Source organism: Anopheles funestus, chromosome X (assembly GCF_943734845.2).
Source record: "Anopheles funestus chromosome X, idAnoFuneDA-416_04, whole genome shotgun sequence".
Classification (NCBI taxonomy): Eukaryota; Metazoa; Arthropoda; class Insecta; order Diptera; family Culicidae; genus Anopheles; species Anopheles funestus.
In genome coordinates this window covers 7,653,407-7,671,674 of record NC_064597.1, presented here as the reverse complement: position 1 = coordinate 7,671,674, position 18,268 = coordinate 7,653,407, and the positions used below count along the sequence as shown (strand labels likewise).

The window sequence follows — 18,268 nt, the reverse complement described above, 5'->3', positions numbered from 1 at the left end:
GCGCGTGTTTATTTCTCTTAAGAGTCCCTTCATTAACATTGCCGTTTTGCACCATGCCCCTCTGTTACGGTCTCTCACCGGTGAGGAGAAAACTTTGCGGAAACTGGTTAAAAATGGTTGGACTTTGGAATCGGGATTGTTTGTTTGCTTGTTGCAACCTAATGACGTGACACAATGGGCAACTATTGTTTGCTGGCAAATTCGTGTAACAAACACACACACACACACACACACACATATCGTTTCTTCCTCCCCTCGTCCCAAGGTTAGGTTGGTAAAGGGGTTGCATAAATATTTATTTGAATTCACGTTCGACATTAAAAAAGATAAAAACACACACACATACAGAATTTGGAAAAGTGAGAAGAAATAAAGATACAATCATAATATACTTGCCGGGAAATCGTAAAAAAAAAATGTTTTCACATTACCAGCTTTTCCCAAACCCCCCAAAGGGCGGGGGGCGGTGAGGGTAAAGAAGGGTGAAAACCGAATGAGTTCGTTTACTTGTTTTGTGCATAACACAGCGAAGTGGTTATTTGTCGACGAGTTTTCTTTCCTCCCCCCCCCACCCCCCCCCCCCTCCCCCTACGCTACGTTTGCTTGATTAACCGTTTTTTGTGTGTGTGTGTCTACGGTTGTGTAAGTGGTGATAGGCTAGTCATTTTAACAAGCTGACCCACTGTTAAATAGGTTGCATTATAATTACAATGCCGTAGAAAGGAGTTGCGATTAGCACTTTTTTTGCTAATATACTGAGTTTATTATGTTTGTTAAAAATCATTGAATGTGGTGTTTTACATTTTATTAGATTTCATTAAACAGTGAGTGACAGCCGGTAGAAATGATGGGGTTCTCATTGCAGTTTACAGTTTTAATGATAAGTTTTGAATGAAACTCTTTAAACGTCAGATGGAGCGCCGATTATCCGGGTACCTTTTTTCCGGCTGTCCCATTATCCGTGCAGCTCGGAAATGACAGTTCCGAAGGCGAATTGACATATTAAATGTCAAAACCGATTATGGCAAGAAATGAAAGCTTCAATAGGGAATGATATAATTTGTTCAAATTTATAAAAAAAGAACAGATTTACTTTGCAAGGTGTAAATAAGAAAATTGACATTTAACTTTAGAAAAAAAATCCAATCATTACACACTAAACACTAATATTTATCAATAAAAAGAGTTGCCCCCTATTATCCGTCATAGTCGCTTATCCGGCAAGGGCTGAATCCCGATGAGCACGGATAATCGGCGCTCCACTGTATATGTTTTCCCCGGTAAAAGTAAATGATCTTTATTGAAGGTTTAATACTAAGAAATTGTTAGTACAAGTTAGTACAAAATATTTTTTTTAACACTCACATATAAAGATTCATTTCATATTTCTACCAAGATTCATTATATCTCTGCCAAGGAAATATTTATTTTCCCTTGAAATCACTGTGAGATTTACTGTTAGCTATAATATTTAAATGTTACATGAATTATCTTTGAACTACGACGACGGAACTCAACCACGAATTATAAACACACACTACTTAACGCTATAAAGATTGACAAGGAGGGACAATTAGGATGAATTAGGAAGAACTTTACAAGTAAAAATGAACTCGGAAAAATGAAGATACAGTCGCAAACAGAACGGCGCCAGTTTTCTACCAGTTTCGAGAGTTTTTCTCACAAAAACCATTAAATTACCGGGTAATTTAAAGGGTAAATTAGCAGTCATAAATTTAGTTCATTCTGACAGTTTGACATATTGACAGCGGTGATTGACAGCAAAGAAATGTTTACTGTTTCCTTCATTTACACTTAAGTTTAATTGAGTACTTAAAAATGTAATACTATTAAAGTTAATTATGTCAAAAAAACTTTTTTTGTTAGGTGATAATAAAATAATAGAAAATAGACATCACGAAGAGAAATCAAGAGGATTAAGTGAGATGCGAAAAAGTCTTCCGGTCAGTGCGAGGCCACTAACGAGCTCACTACTGTCAAACGATGAACATTTATTCCTGATGAACGCTCCGTTTTAGTACCACATATTGTCTATACGATGAATTTCTTATCTTGGTAGCTGGGTCATCTTGTTTGCTTACAAAAAACAACAAAACAGAAGCTGCTGTTAATAAAACTATAACTACGGAAATATATATTATAAAAAAAAATACAACATTATTCCATAAATGATAACCTTATGCATGTCTTTTGTTTCATGACGCGTCTGGTTTTTCTTTGTGATGCCGCATCAGGGGAAAATGCAATTGTGTATTGTTTTACGCGTACCGTAGACGTAACGCACGGTTTTGCAGAGTAGGCCAGTTCCTCGTGCCTTTATCATCCTTCGTCTCGTACGCTTATCAACACCAGTGTTGCTTATAAAACACACACTGTCCGCGGGAGTAAAACACGGAAACTGAGTAGGTCGAATATAATCGCAAAGCGTCGCCGTTCAACTGGCGTAAGGTGCAAAGCTGGTGGTTGTGTATGTTTTTGTTGCTCATTATCTGATTGTTGATTGTTTTGCTAATATTATCCTTGTGTTATTTATCCTTTTGCGGATCATTTCCGCAAACGTAGAATGCATCCACCAGCTAGAAAGCTTGGAAAAAGCAAGCAATCGCCTTATCAACACCGCGTGAGGATAACAAAACCAGTTTACCGATCGTATTGAAATCTATTTGTTCCTTTTGTTCTGTTTTATTCACTTCCAAACCGATGGGCAAACAGTGCAGCGGTTTTTGGATTTGTTTGTTCCGTTTGCCAGGTTTTGCTGCTGGGCCCTGTGCTTGTGTCGAAACAAACAAAACACGCATTTATCTCCGTGCGTGTGCGTTGGAAAATACGACAAAAATGGAGTGAATCTGTGTGTTGCCTTCCTCGCAGCATTTAAACAAGTGTAGCTGTGGGTAACGTTTTTTTTTTTATTTGAGACTTTGCTTGCTTCGAAATGAATTCTTCCAACACTTTCCGGTGGATTTTAACTCCGTCCGTCCGGGCTCTACGCGCGCGCGACGACGTTTGCGACGCGACACAAGGGTCTCGTGTGTGAGATGTGACCTACTTCGCATAGTCGTGATTGTGATGGTATGCACACCCCCACACACACACACACACACTCTTTAAATAGTCTCCAAACCTACGCACCTTTTAGAGACATGGTTTCATCTTTGGTTGGTAGTTTTACGTTCTTTGTTTGATGTCTTTAACAACAACAACAACAAAAAAGCTTAGATGTCAGATACTATTATTGAGATGTTATTGCCCAAGGTGTGTATAGCTTTATGTTTTCACAGTTCCATGAACTGCATTACAAATGCATCCAATAAAAGCCGATGATTGCTTTTGAAGCTTCGCTTTTGAAATATAGCGATTTGGCAAATTGGAATTGAGATTCGATTTTTGCTCTTTTGACGAACGGTTTAAGAATCCCAATCAAATTCTTGAGTGTCACACCAGTACGAGGTCTGACGTGTGATGAAAACTAGAAAACTGCAGACTAGTAACACTTCCGCCATTTTTAGTGTTTTGATTTACACGCTGAAGTGCATCCAGATTTTGCTGAATGGTACAAAATCACGCATCGCACACTGTTTGGATCGTAAAACTAGCTAAAGTACACTCTTGTAACACCATAATACTACAACCGAAGCGACTACCATCTTTACCGTATATACTACCCCCGCTTAATACTCCGCTACTTGACACTGCGTTTTGGGCGAATGACAGATACGAGTCCGCGCGTATTTATTTGCGTTGTTGCGAGCCATTTTACAGCGCTTCTATCATCATCTTGACTGTGTGTCTGTGTGTGTCAGCTCGGTTGGGAAAAAATGGATGACCTTCTCTTCCTTTCTTTCCGTTCTATCCCGTGTGTGCATATAATTCCTTCACGGGCGCATTCGGCGAAGGTCAGCTCGAACTCTTCGACGCGCGAAGGTGGTAAAGTAAACGGACCAAGCTAAGTCGATTGAAGTCGTAAAAAGTTTTGTCGCTCGTATATAGTTTTGCTCGTAAAATCGAAACGAATTCCCTGCGATGGTGGTGTGATGCACAGCGTGAGGGTGTGGGGGAAGGGGGGGGGGGAAGGGGGCAAGCAAAGTGTATCATTAAAAAACTACTGTCGCATTTTTATTTTTATTAATCGTAGCAAGACATCTCAAGGAGAAAAGTGCAGCATTTCAGCGGGAAGTTGGCAATCCGGTGGAGGGTTTTTTTGTTTTCCTTCCTTTCGATATCCTTTCCGAGCGTGAACAACCTCCTAAGCGCTAGCTCCTCCGGTGTACAGAAAAAGAGAAAAAAAAAAGCTGTAAAAGGGCATCGAAGTAGCGCTGACCCGTTTAATAGCTATATTCAATTAAAATTAGCACAAGATTAAAATGCGATTTGCCGGCTGGGTACGCCTGGTACTGAGATATGCAATTTTGCGCGACTACGAAGGTAATTTTTTGCTAGATTTGCTAGGAATACTCTGCAAATAAAAGTGCGTACCAAGTGCAGATAGCTGACATTTGCATAAGCGCTCGAGCAATTCTTGTTGGTTAAGGATGAATTATGATGTTGCGCTTTGGAGGATGGCTGGCGGCGCAACTAGCAGTCACTCAACGCCGCGAGAAACGCAAAAACACACAAATAAATAAATAATTTATCGCACACCACCGGTTGGCACACCCGTAGCCGGGGGAACACATTTCCTGCGTCCAACAGGTGGCCACACTCTATCCGGTTAGCGAGCCTGCTTCTGTGTGCCAGTATATGATGGTAAAGTCTTTGCCCCGTTTTGCGCCAAATCTGTTGTTTATGAGCCGTTTGTTACCTTACGCGCGCAAAACAAAAAGGGCGCAAATGGAAACGGTCGCATGGTCGGTCCGTCCTGGGGGTTTTGACATGTTTTACTGTCTGGTATATTAATCTCCAGCTTCTTCCAGACGCGTGTTAGCAGTGAAATACCGATTTGCATAAACATCTAATGCACACCTCATTAACCTTTTTGTCTTCTCGCTGGGTTTTAATGCTTCCATTACAGACGTTTCACACACCTTCGTTTGGCGATGACGAGTTCGATATACAGTCGATGAACAGTCACCTTCAACAAACGCAACAGCAGCAACCACAGCAGCAGCAGCAGCCGCAGCAGCCACAGCATCATCAGCAGCAGCACCAACAGCAACAGTATCAGATGCACAACAGTTCGCAACAACAGTCCGGCCATATGGTGGGAATGATGCAGGATCAGCAACAGTCAGGATACGGCCAATGGCACCAGGATATGAACCATCACAGGTATGTCGTAAGCGTGTGCCGATGGCCAATAGGATGTAAGGCATGATCTAAATCGTTTAACTTCTATTAAAAAAACGTCCTTACACGGTGCGTCGAACCCCTTTTCGAGAACAAAATACGTGGCATTTAATATCGTAACGTCAAACATTGATATAGAATCATGTGTCAATTGATATGGAATGTCAGATTCATATGATTGTTGTTATTCGTTAAGATACAGGGTCTCCCGCAATTTTTTGACATGTTTCCAGATATTTTTGATTTCTTCCCAGAAATTTTTGATTTCCCACAATCTTTTGAACGTGTCGCAGAAATTTTTGAATTCGTCCCATAGTTTTTTAACAGCTTCCCAATTATTTTTGAATGTTGCTATATGGATCTAATTTCTTCTTTAAAGTTCTCAGCACGCGGAGTGCTTCTGAGTAGATATTTAAATATTAGATTTGAAGAACACACATGATCAGATTATGTATAAATATAGTTAAACAAAATCATCTCTAATGTGCATTATTTAAAAAATGCATTTCAAAAGAACTGTCGATTTTGTCGATTTTCTAACACATGACTGTTTGTGTTCTTTTAGGAAGAAATTGCATGAATTGGGAAGCTGTTAAAAAACTATGGGACGAATTCAAAAATATATGGGACGCATTCAAAAGATTGTGGGACGGATTCAAAACTTTCTGGGACGCGTTCAAAAAATTGTGAGACGTAATCGAAAATATCTGGGAACGTGCCAAAAAATTGCGGGATACACTGTTATGTAAAAAAAAACACTTCAAAGTTGATGAAAACTAATCGGTTTCCTATATATTGCTGTTAATAAAAAAATTTAGTTCCTGTTATGTATAACATTTCTTTAAAATTTCTTAAAAAAACATTATTTTATGTCTCAACTCTTCAACCCGCCCGTATGTAAACAACCCGTCCATTTGACGTTCCATATCAATTGGCGCGCGATTCTATATCAATTTTTGCCTGATTCGCTAACATAATTCGGTGTTTCAGTATTAATTGACGCGTATTTCATGTTCGTTTGTGCGATTCTCTAAAGTAGGTTCGCCGCCTCTGTTATAAAGGCATGCCCTTTTCTTAACTTAAAACATAAGCCATCTGCTAAAGAGGTTAGCAGAGTTGGGAGCTAATGACAAGCTCACTGTTCACCTTGGTGAGCGAAAAAAGCTTACCAAGGTCGTTACAATCCAAGATAAAAGTTAATCCACTTCCTTTCGGTCACCTGTAATACAATAGCTGTTACAGGAGATGTGATTACATTAAGTTTATTACCAACTGCATGGCATGTAAGCACATCGATATATACTGCTTTAGCTCATTTACCTATTTTCGATCAATTTTTAATTGCCTGAAGTGACATCTGGAAGGACAAGTAGATTATTAACAATCAATATTCCGGCCCTGGACAAAAATCAAGTTCACGGATACAGACAAGAGCAGCTGCTTAAATCAATAAAATGTCAAACAAACTGACCAATAATTATGGATTCTGATTTTTAACAAGCGTTGATTACCTTTTTTTAAATTGTAACGATTCATTAAGCACATTTTTTTCGAAAAGAAGTGTATTTAGTAAATTCGATTAAGCAGTACTGCCCCGGTTCATTAAATAACGCACACCCGAAGCGTATGATATTTTTTGCTTTTCCCACTAGGAAATGGGGAAACCAAACCAAAACAAACACTTTCACTTGGCCTTTGGGTTGATGCTGAACCGGGCTCTGGAGAAGGGGAAAAAAAACGCACGCTCTCCCATCTGACCTTGACTCCCGATGTACATCCGTTTTTTTACAGCTATTTGAGCGCGTCAAAGAACGCGCCTGCATGTAGTCATCATCATCACCCCCTCTAGCAGGGGGGCTGGTTGTGGTGTGTTTGTTGCAAAGCAAAACAAAACACAAACGTGCCGGGTTTGAACCTTCCCAAAAAAAAAAAAATATATGTTACGAACAAATGAAACCGAGCAAAAAAAAAAACAGGAGGCAGAACAGCGGTTTATACCATGCCCGCCGTGTGTCGCTTTGGGGAAGCGACTATATACCTGTTACGTTTAGCGTGTGGTGTTATAGTATAGTACGCGCGAACGCCCAGCTGATCGGGTGATGCCCTGCGGGCGATTTGCTTTTTTTTTGTTCTTTCTCTTCGCTGTGTTGTGTTTTGTTTGTGCTTCATTCCTTTTTTTCCCCCGATTCAGCCGGCTCTCACACCTTTGTATTTTTTTGTCACGTTTCGTTTCGACTTTCTTCTCCTCCCTGGCTCATAAACCGCAGCCCGTACACGCTACAGTCGCCGAACCAGCCAACCTACCATCAGCTGAACGCTAGTCCGAACAACAATCCCACGCTGCACGTGATGCAGCCGCCCCAGCAGTCCCCCTCGATGGTACCACCTGCGCAACAGCAGCAGCAACAGCTATCCCCTCAGCAGCAGCAGCAGCACCAACAGCAGCAGCTCGTTGGCGGAAATGCGCTCAGCTTCATTGGGCGTTCGCCACCCCAGAACGGCGTTGGGCAGGGTACGGAAAACGGCACCACCAGCGACGACAGCGACGACACGATTCCGGTAAGAGAGGTATGGGTGAGGTGTGGGTGGGGAAAGGGGGGGGTAGGGGAGGGGGGGTAGGGAAGGTCGGGAGACCGCTTGATAAATAATTGCCCACCCGAGGGTGTGTGTGTGTGTGTGTGTGCGTGTGTCCGGGTGAGTCGGGTGAGAAAGGGGGGAAAAAAGGGTAGAGGAGAAGAAGAAAAAAAAAGGATTCATCAGCCCAAACCCTCCGGTTTTTTAGGCAGCGGATTTTTGATCGCCTGTTTTTCTTTCTTGCACCTCTCTCTCTCTCTCTCTCTCTCACCCAACCCCCGGGAGCTACCTTATCGGTTTTCACGCTCCGGTGTGCGAATTTTCCCGACCTTTCCCGGCGCGGGGGGGGGTCGTTTGTGTGTGTGTGTGTGGGATGTTTTTTTCTTTCTTTTCCCTCTGTTATTCATGGTTCTATTCTCTGTGTGTGTGTTGTCCCTTCCACGGTCCAGGCAAACTCCCTGAAGCGTCCGTCGTCTGAACCGTCGTACGGTGAGGATGCGCTTGCCGGTGCGGCCGGCATGAAAGCATCGGCAGCAGCAGCAGCAGCCGCCGCCGCAGCCGCTGCCAAGAAGCCCAAGGTCACGAAGAAGAAGAAAAAAAGGGATCCCAACGAGCCGCAGAAGTAAGTTTAGTGCAGTTTGTTGTACATTTTTTTTTTTGAGGATGAAACCTCAACCATGTTTTTTTCTCCCCCATTTCTCTAGCTGCTGGGTCGAACGTATTGCGGCCCATTTTTTTTTTTATTATAGCATCTTTTGTCCTACATTTTTCATACAGCCCCTAACCACCACTTTATCTGATTCGCCTTTATTTTACAGACCCGTCTCTGCCTATGCGCTGTTCTTCCGCGACACACAGGCAGCTATAAAAGGCCAAAATCCAAACGCTTCGTTCGGTGAAGTTTCGAAAATCGTTGCCTCCATGTGGGACGTGCTAGCGACCGAGCATAAAAATGTAAGTAATATGGTTCACACACCACGTGCACGGATAGTCGTCGAGATACACAGTACAGTCTTATATGGGGATTTTAAAATTTGACAGCTAAGTGATTTTATAGCACAATACTTATGGAATAATTTTAACCTAGTATTGGTGGAAAATGTGTTCTAATGGAATACAAGTTTTTTGTTATAATAATTTATATTATTGTTTTCCTCCTATAATCTTCCTATAAAAAATCTCCTATAATAGTTATATCTCGGGGACTACCTGGATAGTGTTAACGGGTAGTAGTAGTTAACCTCACGCAGTGAAAGTGTGCCACACACCAACCCCCTCTCATCAAAATCCACCACCGATACCGATACAAATCTACGAAAAATATATGTGCTTTTAAATTTCTAATCAAACCCCTCCCCTCTCCCCCCCCCCCCCCCCTCCTCCTTCCTAACAACACCGCGTCCTATTACGCTTATATGTGTCCTATTGTTGATTTTGTTTTGTTGTTTGCTGTCTGTCTGAGCGTATAACGAAGATTTCCTCACGATCGTCTCACTTCACGTCCACTAGCAGCTTCCGTGTACCCATTACACCGCGTCTCGAAGCGTTTGAATTAACGCATACACTTTCTTTTTGCCCCGGATCTCTGGTGTTCAGCGCTGTAGCGCTCATTTGCTCGTTTTGAAAATAAAGAAAACCATCAAAAAATTATCTACGAAGAAAAGTGGTAACAACCAAATTCAAAACAACGCACACATACACTTAACGAGTACACCATGTGGCGCTAGTGATGAAGTTTATGGCAACGTGCTTTACGATGAAAGCAAAGTTTCCAATGTTACTATTCAAGTCGTTTTTTTTTGTAATGTGCCGGTCGGTCTATTGAGACGAACTATCTTTTGTTTGAAACTCGTGTCGTATCTTTTTTTTCATTGATTTTTTTTTTGTGTGTATGTAAAGTATGTCTTGTTTCTCTCTTCATAATTCAAGAACCAACATGAAGCGTAACATTTTCTGATTGTGAATTTTATTTTGAACATAGCAAGCATAGCTATAATTTATTGTTCCTCTGTAGTGTAAATAATCCGAGGAAATGAAACGAAGAAAAAAAATATTTATTATTTTTAAATTATATTTTTTCATTTATAGCAACGAAAATTATGGAATCTTGAGAAGATATGTATTTGAAAAAGTTTGAGCTTTTATATTATATTACTTTTGAATAAATTTAATAAATAATAATCGGATCACCAGTGCCATAAAAATAGCTAGGAAAAGATTTAAACTTTTTTTATAGCATATTCTAAACATAAATTCTTTTCCTTCGCTCACTCCTTCCTCCTATAATGTTGTTTCGCTGCTGCCACTACTGGCGTTTTGTTTGTTTTGTTTCTTCCCATTTCTACGCCATCTGTCTTGCTGTAACCTGACGCCACCATCTCACATTTACAAAACATGGTTTCATGCATCGTTTCGTTCGGTTTTACGATTGACCCTTCTCAATAGTTTCCTGTAAAGTCATCGCTCGAAACATGCGAGATTGGTTATTTAGAGGATCTTTTTTATGCTTCGAATGTTTACACTGCATTTGTCAACTATAAATTTTATTATTTATCGCTTTGTTAAACTAGCAACCGTGTTACCGTATCGATGGTACGATTGTATATTTTTTTCAGAGTTTGCCGATTGTTTTACGGACCGTGAAAAATGAAGAGTGATTATTTGTTTGGTTTTTTTTTGTGTGTAATTTAATCAGTTTGATTTGATGCACAGAGATGAGTACTTGTTCGATTTTATAGCAAAACGTTACAGAATACAAAACATTTGCTTTTAATTACATTAACAACGTGTTTTTGCTTCCTTTCTTACTTTTTTTCTTCAAGAAAGTGTTACTTATCCTTTCTTCCGTTCTATGTATTATTTCCATTTCGTTCTATTTTTGTTCCTTTTTTTCTTCTTTTTCATTTTCCTTTTTCTCATTAAAATTCGATTTTGCATTTTATTGTAAAATGAACGGTGGCGCATGTTGCTATAATTGATGTTTACAGTGAAATGTGAAATGCTACAGGCAAAACACAGCGCAACATGGAGCAACATAATTTTTTATTCAACAGCTCCATTACAATCTCATTTCATTTCTCAGGTTCTAATATATTCCCGCTTTAATGCTGGGATGACATCGCTCATCCAGCAAGTAATCGTGATCCATTTTTATAATGAATTCCATTTTGTTTCTTGTTCCGGAGCATACACTTCCGGCACTTTCACGGTTTTATGTTTTATTGCATTCGGTTGCGACCGTACGGGTGGGAGAGAGTGAAGACAAGCGGTGAAGGTACATTTTAGAATATCCACCAAAAGCGGAGAAACATCCTCAAACTTGTCTCATTGTTTGGCAATAATAGTTTGCAATAGTGAAGCCTAGCTTTTCGCCCTAACATACGCTCTAAGTCGTTTTATATCAATCAAAGCTGTCCCTGTTTTCACATCTCACATTTGTAAAATGGGATGTGTGTTTGTGCAAGCAAATATTGATCGTACAACCGGCCTTTACCCGTTGTTTTGCAAGAATAGCTTCCTAAATTGGAAGTGGTGCGGACAAAAAAAAGAAAGGTTCAAGCCAGCGCTTCTCACACTCGCAGCGAGTGAATCCTTTTGTGAAGAAATGAAATTCAATTGAATTTGCAATAATCTTCTTCACGAGAGCTTCTCATTACGGCGGTACGAAGCAATGGAAGGCAGGCACGCAGCACAGCATCTCTCTTTCTAATCGTCCTTCTCGCTTTCGCACGCTAAGAATGATGCTTTCTCGCTTGACTTGCCAGTGGTTGCCAAGCGGAATCCGCAACGGTACGCTTTACTTTCGATTGTTTTGCTGCTGAATTAAAGCGCAACATAAACAATAGCAAAACTTAAAGAAATAAACTTCTCACAGGAATATAAAAATGGTGATGATGCTCATCGAATGAACCATTTCATTCTTTCACTATTTCTCGAACCCAGTGAAAGTCATTTTCGTTTTTCGGCCTTGTTTACAGCTTGTTCCTCTTTATTGTAGCGAGATGAATAATGGGATTGTAGCAAGCAAACGAATGGGCTTTTGCGTTACAAAAAAGCCAATAGAAAAGTAACGTTTAAAACACAAACACACACACACGCAGCACAAAAAAAGATAACAAATAACCCGAAAATGCACTCCTTGGTTCTGCTGCTCTCACCGTCTTCCTGCTAGTAATAGCAGTAGTGTATGCAACTTTATTTGCTCTTCTCGTATGTCGTATCGCTATATAACATAACGAACTTCTCCATCCCCCTCCTTCTCCCCCTCTTCCTTCCCTCCCCCCGATGTCCTTTTGCGTATTTGTGTGCCCTTATGCGCGCGTATGTGTGTGTGGCGGTTCTTTATGATGAGCTTTATATTGTGAAATTTTCGTTTAAACAACCGGCTCCTCGTGTGCTGGTCGGAAAAAGTCTTACATCATGTTCGCAAGCGAAAACGAAACGAAACACCTCGGCTACTAGTAAAAGGGCCGGACTGAGGGGCGGTTTGGGAAGCGCTGGGATGGCTGGCTGGGTGTGTTGGTGGTGGTGCGTGCTGGGTTTTGCTTCTTCTGGTATCATCAACTCCCCAGCATGGAGAATGGGGACATGCGCGCGGCATGGGCTATACCCATTACACATGTCTCTGTCCCCTTTGCCCAGTCCTCTTTCCCAGTCCAGTGCAAACGAAAGGATGGATGTTATCGGGGGGGAAGCTCGTGGGTGGTTAGTAGTAGCAGATATCTGTTCTTATCCTTGCAAACGAATGCTGGAGTTACGGTTTACGTTTTTGGGGTGCGCCGCCAGAGCACCCGACTACAGCGAGACATACACACACACACAAATCGTCGTAGTAGCATCATTCTACTTCGCTCTGGTGCACCGAGAAACATCGACTATTGGCCTCTTTTGCCGCGTGTACACACAGTGTCACACAGTGTACATTTGCCCCCCCCCCCCCCCCCCCCCCCCGATACCGTCCCGGCTGCTGCTGCTACTAAAACTCGCTTCCCCCCTGCGCGCTGGTTGAAAGGTATTTCATATCATCCTTTCAGCTGCATCTCTTCCTTCATCTCCACGGCACACCGTACACTGGGTTGGCGTACACTGGAAACTGGATAGTAGCATTATGTATGCAGCTAACAAAAAAAGACAACAGAGGAAAAAGAAAGAGAGAGAGAACGAGCGCGCGCGCGAGAAAGGAATCCTATCAACGAATGAAGTTGAGGTTAGGTTGAGGTTCCGCGGAGCGGAGCGGACAAAAAACATTTGCAAAGTTTTTCAATTTAATTTTCAAGATGAGAATCACTCTTTTACTTCCTCATCATTTTGTGCGCGTTTTAGTTTCATTTCAATGCCCGACTTTCCATCTCTCTCTTTCTTTCACTCCGCTTTGGCAATTGGAGAGAGCTATTACGGCTCGATGTGCGTCGGTGTGTGCGTGTGTATCTTATTTTTCGGATTTTCTTTTATCGTATTATTCTGTCCCATGTCCTTTGGCGCTTTTATTACGTTCCATCCATCTGTGGGAAAGCATAATTTAACAATCTTACAAACGAGTAGCTTCATTAAATCTATTTTACATTTTCTATAAACTTAATGTATGTTGTTTTACGATTCTTGTGTACTCTTATTTCCTTTTGTACTTTTTGATTCTCTGTTTCGCTCTCTCTCTCATACGTGTTTCTTTGTTCTATATTCGCAGGTGTATAAGAAGAAAACAGAAGCTGCTAAGAAGGACTACTTGAAAGCACTCGCCGCCTATCGAGCGAGTTTAGTGTCAAAGGTAAACTCCCTTTCAAAGCTCTTGGTGTCTTAAACGCGTCCTCAATTCACTCACGCATTACTCACTTACGCATTGATCTGATAAAAAAAAAACACGCAGGGTACCGAAGGGGAACAGCAACAATCACCACAACAATCAATCTACTCCCCACCGCCACAAGCAACGCTGCAACAGAATCAGCAACCGCAGCAGCATCACCATCAGCAGGCGCAGCCGCCACCCCAGCAACAGCATCAACTACAGCCGCAACAGCAACACACACAGCAACATCCCCATCAGCAGCATCCGCATCAACAGCAGCAGCAGCAGCAGCAACAGCAGAACAATCATCTGGTGAACCACTCGAAGCACTCGCCTCAAAATGGACCCTCCGTTGCGCAAGCTCCCGGTCACCTTCAGCACATGCAAGGACTGCAACAGGCGCAACAGCAGCAGCAGCAGCAACAACAGCAGCAACACTCAAACTATGCACCGTCGTACACATCGTCGTATAAGCCATCGCAGCAGGTACGTTAATTTCTTACGGGTTTTTTTGGTTCCGCTGTAAACATCCTTCGGCTCAACAACTCTATCCGAATCTCGTTGGACATGCGAAGCATGTGTTTTCAAAGCATCTGCAAATGATTGTTCCAACTATTTCCCAGACATCTGGGAAAGCCATGCTCTATTTTGTTTTTGCTGTCTCAGAAAGTGGATTTTTGTGATGTTTTGATTTTTCTTTAATCGGCGTTCCACTTGATTATCCGTGCTCATTGGAACTCGGCCCTTCCCGGATAAGCGAATATCGCGGATAATAGGCACAACTCTTTTTATTGATAAATATTAGTGGATAGTGTCTAATGGGTGGAATTTTTTTCTAAAGCTAAATGTTAATACAGTAGAACGTAAATTATCCGGGGGCGGATTAACCGGCGGGCGGATAAACCGTGGGCCGAAAATTGACAGCTGTTGAACCGTGGTGAACATTTGTACTGATGTCAGGTTGGTGAAAATGATTAAAATCGTCACCAAACGATATATTTAAAAAGATTTTATTTTACGTTCTAAATTTTAATTGTTATTTGATAACACTTTGCTTTATCCAGAATCATTTTTAGCATCAAAAAGACCACCATAGTATAGTATATTCTTCTTGGCTTAACGACCTTACAGGTCACGCCGGCCATTTCTGGCTTACTAGACTTATTTTACCACGTAGCCGGATAGTCAGTCCTTGCTACGGGGGAACGGTCCGGATGGGATTTGAACCCGGTCCGGCCGTGTGGACTGGCGCCGTTTATCACATGCACCACCGGGCCGACCCTAGTATATAGACACTATATATGCTTTATATAGATATTTAAATGCCTTTGATATTTAAGAGACTATTATCCGTGGAAATTGATTAACCGGCATCAGTGTGGTTCCGAGCACCCCGGATAATCGGCCTTCTACTGTATTCTTAGGTGCACTTTGCAAAACGAATCTGTTCTATTTGGTTGAACTTGAGCCAATTGTATCATTTCCTATTGAGGCTTTTATTTCATGCCATAATCGGTTTTGACATTTAATATGTCAATTCGCCTTTTGGAACTGTCATATCCGAGCTGCACGGATAATGGGACAACCGGATAATCGATGCTCCACTGTAGTTGTCTAAACTCTAGAGACTGACAGCAATACTTACATTGTATCTGTCAGGCTAGAAACTAGCGCGCCACCTATTAACTGAATCACGTACTACATACGGGCGATATCTGGAGTATACGTCAACCAATAGGTTTTTGTATGACATTTATCAAAAGCTGGTAAAGATTTCATTTGGAGACAACTGTTTACCATATGCAGGTGTTTTGTTGTTGCGTATCTCTAATTGAAATAGCCAAGCGTCGATGGTGTAAGGCCATATGATTCATAACTAACTTGTCCTTCGATGTGCGGTAGTTTAGTTTCCCCCTTCCGTGCGAACTGTACCAGCTAAGGGTAGTAAAGTTTTCTTACAAGCGCACATTAGTTGGAAGCGAAAGAGAGGGGTTTCAAAAAAACAAATGCTCTTCTTGGTAAAATGTATTTTGCGTATCGGTTTTGTTTGTTAGACTTGCGCATAATTTTGTTACACAATGAAGGAAGGTATCCAGTCATGGCACCCACCACTGGCAGATGATTAATGATAATGCCCAAGCTCTGGTACGTTCGTTATGGCAGAGTGACCATTAAAGTAGAGAGAAACGAAATCAATAGTTATCCTTAGTGCATATCCGTGTGGCGCGTATGTTTGTTTGTTCCTAAGATGGAGTTTAATGGATGCATTAAAAGTCAACTGGAAAGTGAAATGAATTCGAAAGATGTACATGAATTAATGATGGCTACTACATTGATAGTTATGTCGCAGCACAGCATTGTTCAAAGGTTTTGTCATTTCTGCATGTAAATCAAATTTGGTTCAGTTATACAAGGCTTGTCTGGAAGTCAATAATTGATCCATTTTTCTGCAAAAGAAAAATGTTGTTGTCTTCATTTGCGATCGTTTTGGAAAACATTGGAGCTTATTTCACGCACAAATCGCCATACGATCGTGTATTATTGCGTACATTTATCTTTCGATACTTTTGGTTTTCATTTTTGCTGAAGAAACCAATTCCTCGAACATAACAAATGTCACGCGAAGAATGACGTATGCTATATGCCGATCGAAATAGAATTGTGTTGCCTTCTCTTTATCTAGCCTATCTCGAGCCCCAGTACACTTGCTTCGTTTGTTATTTAATCTATTTCGCGCTGTCTCGCTCTTCCGCGTGTAAATAGTATGTACGAAAGTGAATCCATTTGCAAAATCGCACATTTCTTTTTGTTATCGTAAATAATTTAATGAACCTCGTCATTAAAGAGAATAGAAGATGGAAATTATTTTATGCATTCATATATGCATGGCTGGCTGGCGTGGAGAGAAGTTTCGCCCCCTCTGGGGAGGATGTTGTGTGATGTCCACCTGTAATATTGCCAACTTCCATCTTCCAGCTTCTTGTGTGTAGATCGGTCCCTTTTCGGTACGTCCGTATACATATATTTGATAGTGTAGGACCTTTTCCGTACGAACGCATGTTTGTGTGTGTGTGTAATGGCAGTATTCACACACTTTGGGTTCGTTTCGCGCTCGCCCTGCTACCATACTATTGCGCATCACTGTATGTCAATATTTGAATAACAGATATGAACGTAATGACGCCGATGATGATGACGATGATGATGGGACCATATCTATTTATATTTTTTTTTCTTCCTACCAGTGCATTGAGGTTTTGGAGGATTTCTTATGCAAACAAGCGCAATGTGGTTTGTTTTTCTCAATAGAAGGAATAAATAATATCCCCTCTCCCGAATGGGATTACAATCGAAAACTGCAAGCACACAATCGAAAACTTTAAATCTGGTCCCACCGTTGAGGTTACTTTAAGCAGGGTTCCATTGCATCTGTCTTATTACTATTTGTACCACTAAGAATCGTTTACGAATGTTATGTCATGGTTCGAATCTCGTCTTTATCCGTAACATATTTCCCTTTTTGTTATCTCGTTTTACTGCTGCCTTTATGGGCTTTAATGGAGGGGAAAGTTGTCTAAAATTCAAACCACCAGATAAGAAACATCCACATTTCCTTCATTTCCATTTCGGAACGGTGGTGTGGGTTTGTGTGTTTTTTTTTTCTTTACTTATCCTACTTTTAGTTATTCAAATACTTTGGTTTAGTAGAAAACCAGTACAATCCATTGCGGGATTGGCGGAACGCACGTTTTCCCGTACAAAACAAAACGAAACTTCTCCGTGAACAGTGAACACAATGGATGTCTCTACCGAAGTACACATTGTGCAGCACCTTCTTTGCCAATCCCCCACTTGTAGACAGTGCTCGTTGCCACATGGCATCAAAAACGTAATATTTTAGAATTACCGAATGAATTCAAATAGTAATAAAACAGCAGATTAAATAAATCAAAATATACATTCTTTGATGGTATGGCAGAGAGATCCCTTGGAATGGCATTATATCGCACACAGCGTAAAGGGGAAGCGGGGTTTGATAGATAGAAGCATAAATGCAACGCACGAACAGTGTAGGAAGGAAAGAGAGAGAGAGAGAGGTAGCTCCACAAGCGTCAACGAGAGAGAGAGAATGTATGAGAGTGGTATGGGTATGGGTAGAAAGAACAGGCATGCTTTGAAGGTTGAAAATGGAAGTAAAATTGAAAATGTTGTTTGTGGATGCCTTCACCACCATCCCCATACAACCTCATACCCCCCTTTCGTCGTACGTCGCGAACCTATATAATACATGTTTGTGTATGTTTGTCTTTAAATGGAGTTTCCATTTAATTTTCAAGCACATGATATAAAATTACCATCCCATATAGAAAAGACCTTCGAGGGCGCGCGTGGTGGTTATAAGACCGAGAAGCGGTGTGAGAAAAGAAAGAGGGAGAAAGAGAGAGAGATAGAGCAAATAAGCTACAAGCGAAATATATAACGTCGGTTCCGTAGTGTGTGTAGCTCGTGTACACAGATTGCTCGTCGCGTAACAGTATACGTGTGAGTATCGGGCATGTTTTGCGTAGTGTAGGTGTGCGATAATAGTATACTGTACTCTACACA

General features: G+C 41.3%; 1 protein-coding gene across 4 annotated transcripts in view; it reads left to right on the top strand.

Annotated features, from left to right (window-relative positions):
- The window catches only part of LOC125761613 (TOX high mobility group box family member 3-like), a 41,916-nt gene that overhangs the window by 15,779 nt on the left and 7,869 nt on the right, over window positions 1-18,268 (top strand). For 3 of the 4 annotated variants that reach the window (XM_049422926.1, XM_049422917.1, XM_049422935.1), the window contains exons 3-8: window positions 5,030-5,286; window positions 7,572-7,872; window positions 8,328-8,500; window positions 8,697-8,832; window positions 13,562-13,642; window positions 13,742-14,149. In XM_049422926.1, coding sequence (XP_049278883.1) covers window positions 5,030-5,286; window positions 7,572-7,872; window positions 8,328-8,500; window positions 8,697-8,832; window positions 13,562-13,642; window positions 13,742-14,149 — 1,356 coding nt within the window. The remainder of the gene's footprint in view (window positions 1-5,029; window positions 5,287-7,571; window positions 7,873-8,327; window positions 8,501-8,696; window positions 8,833-13,561; window positions 13,643-13,741; window positions 14,150-18,268) is intronic. The other variant, XM_049422945.1, reaches the window with a different exon arrangement.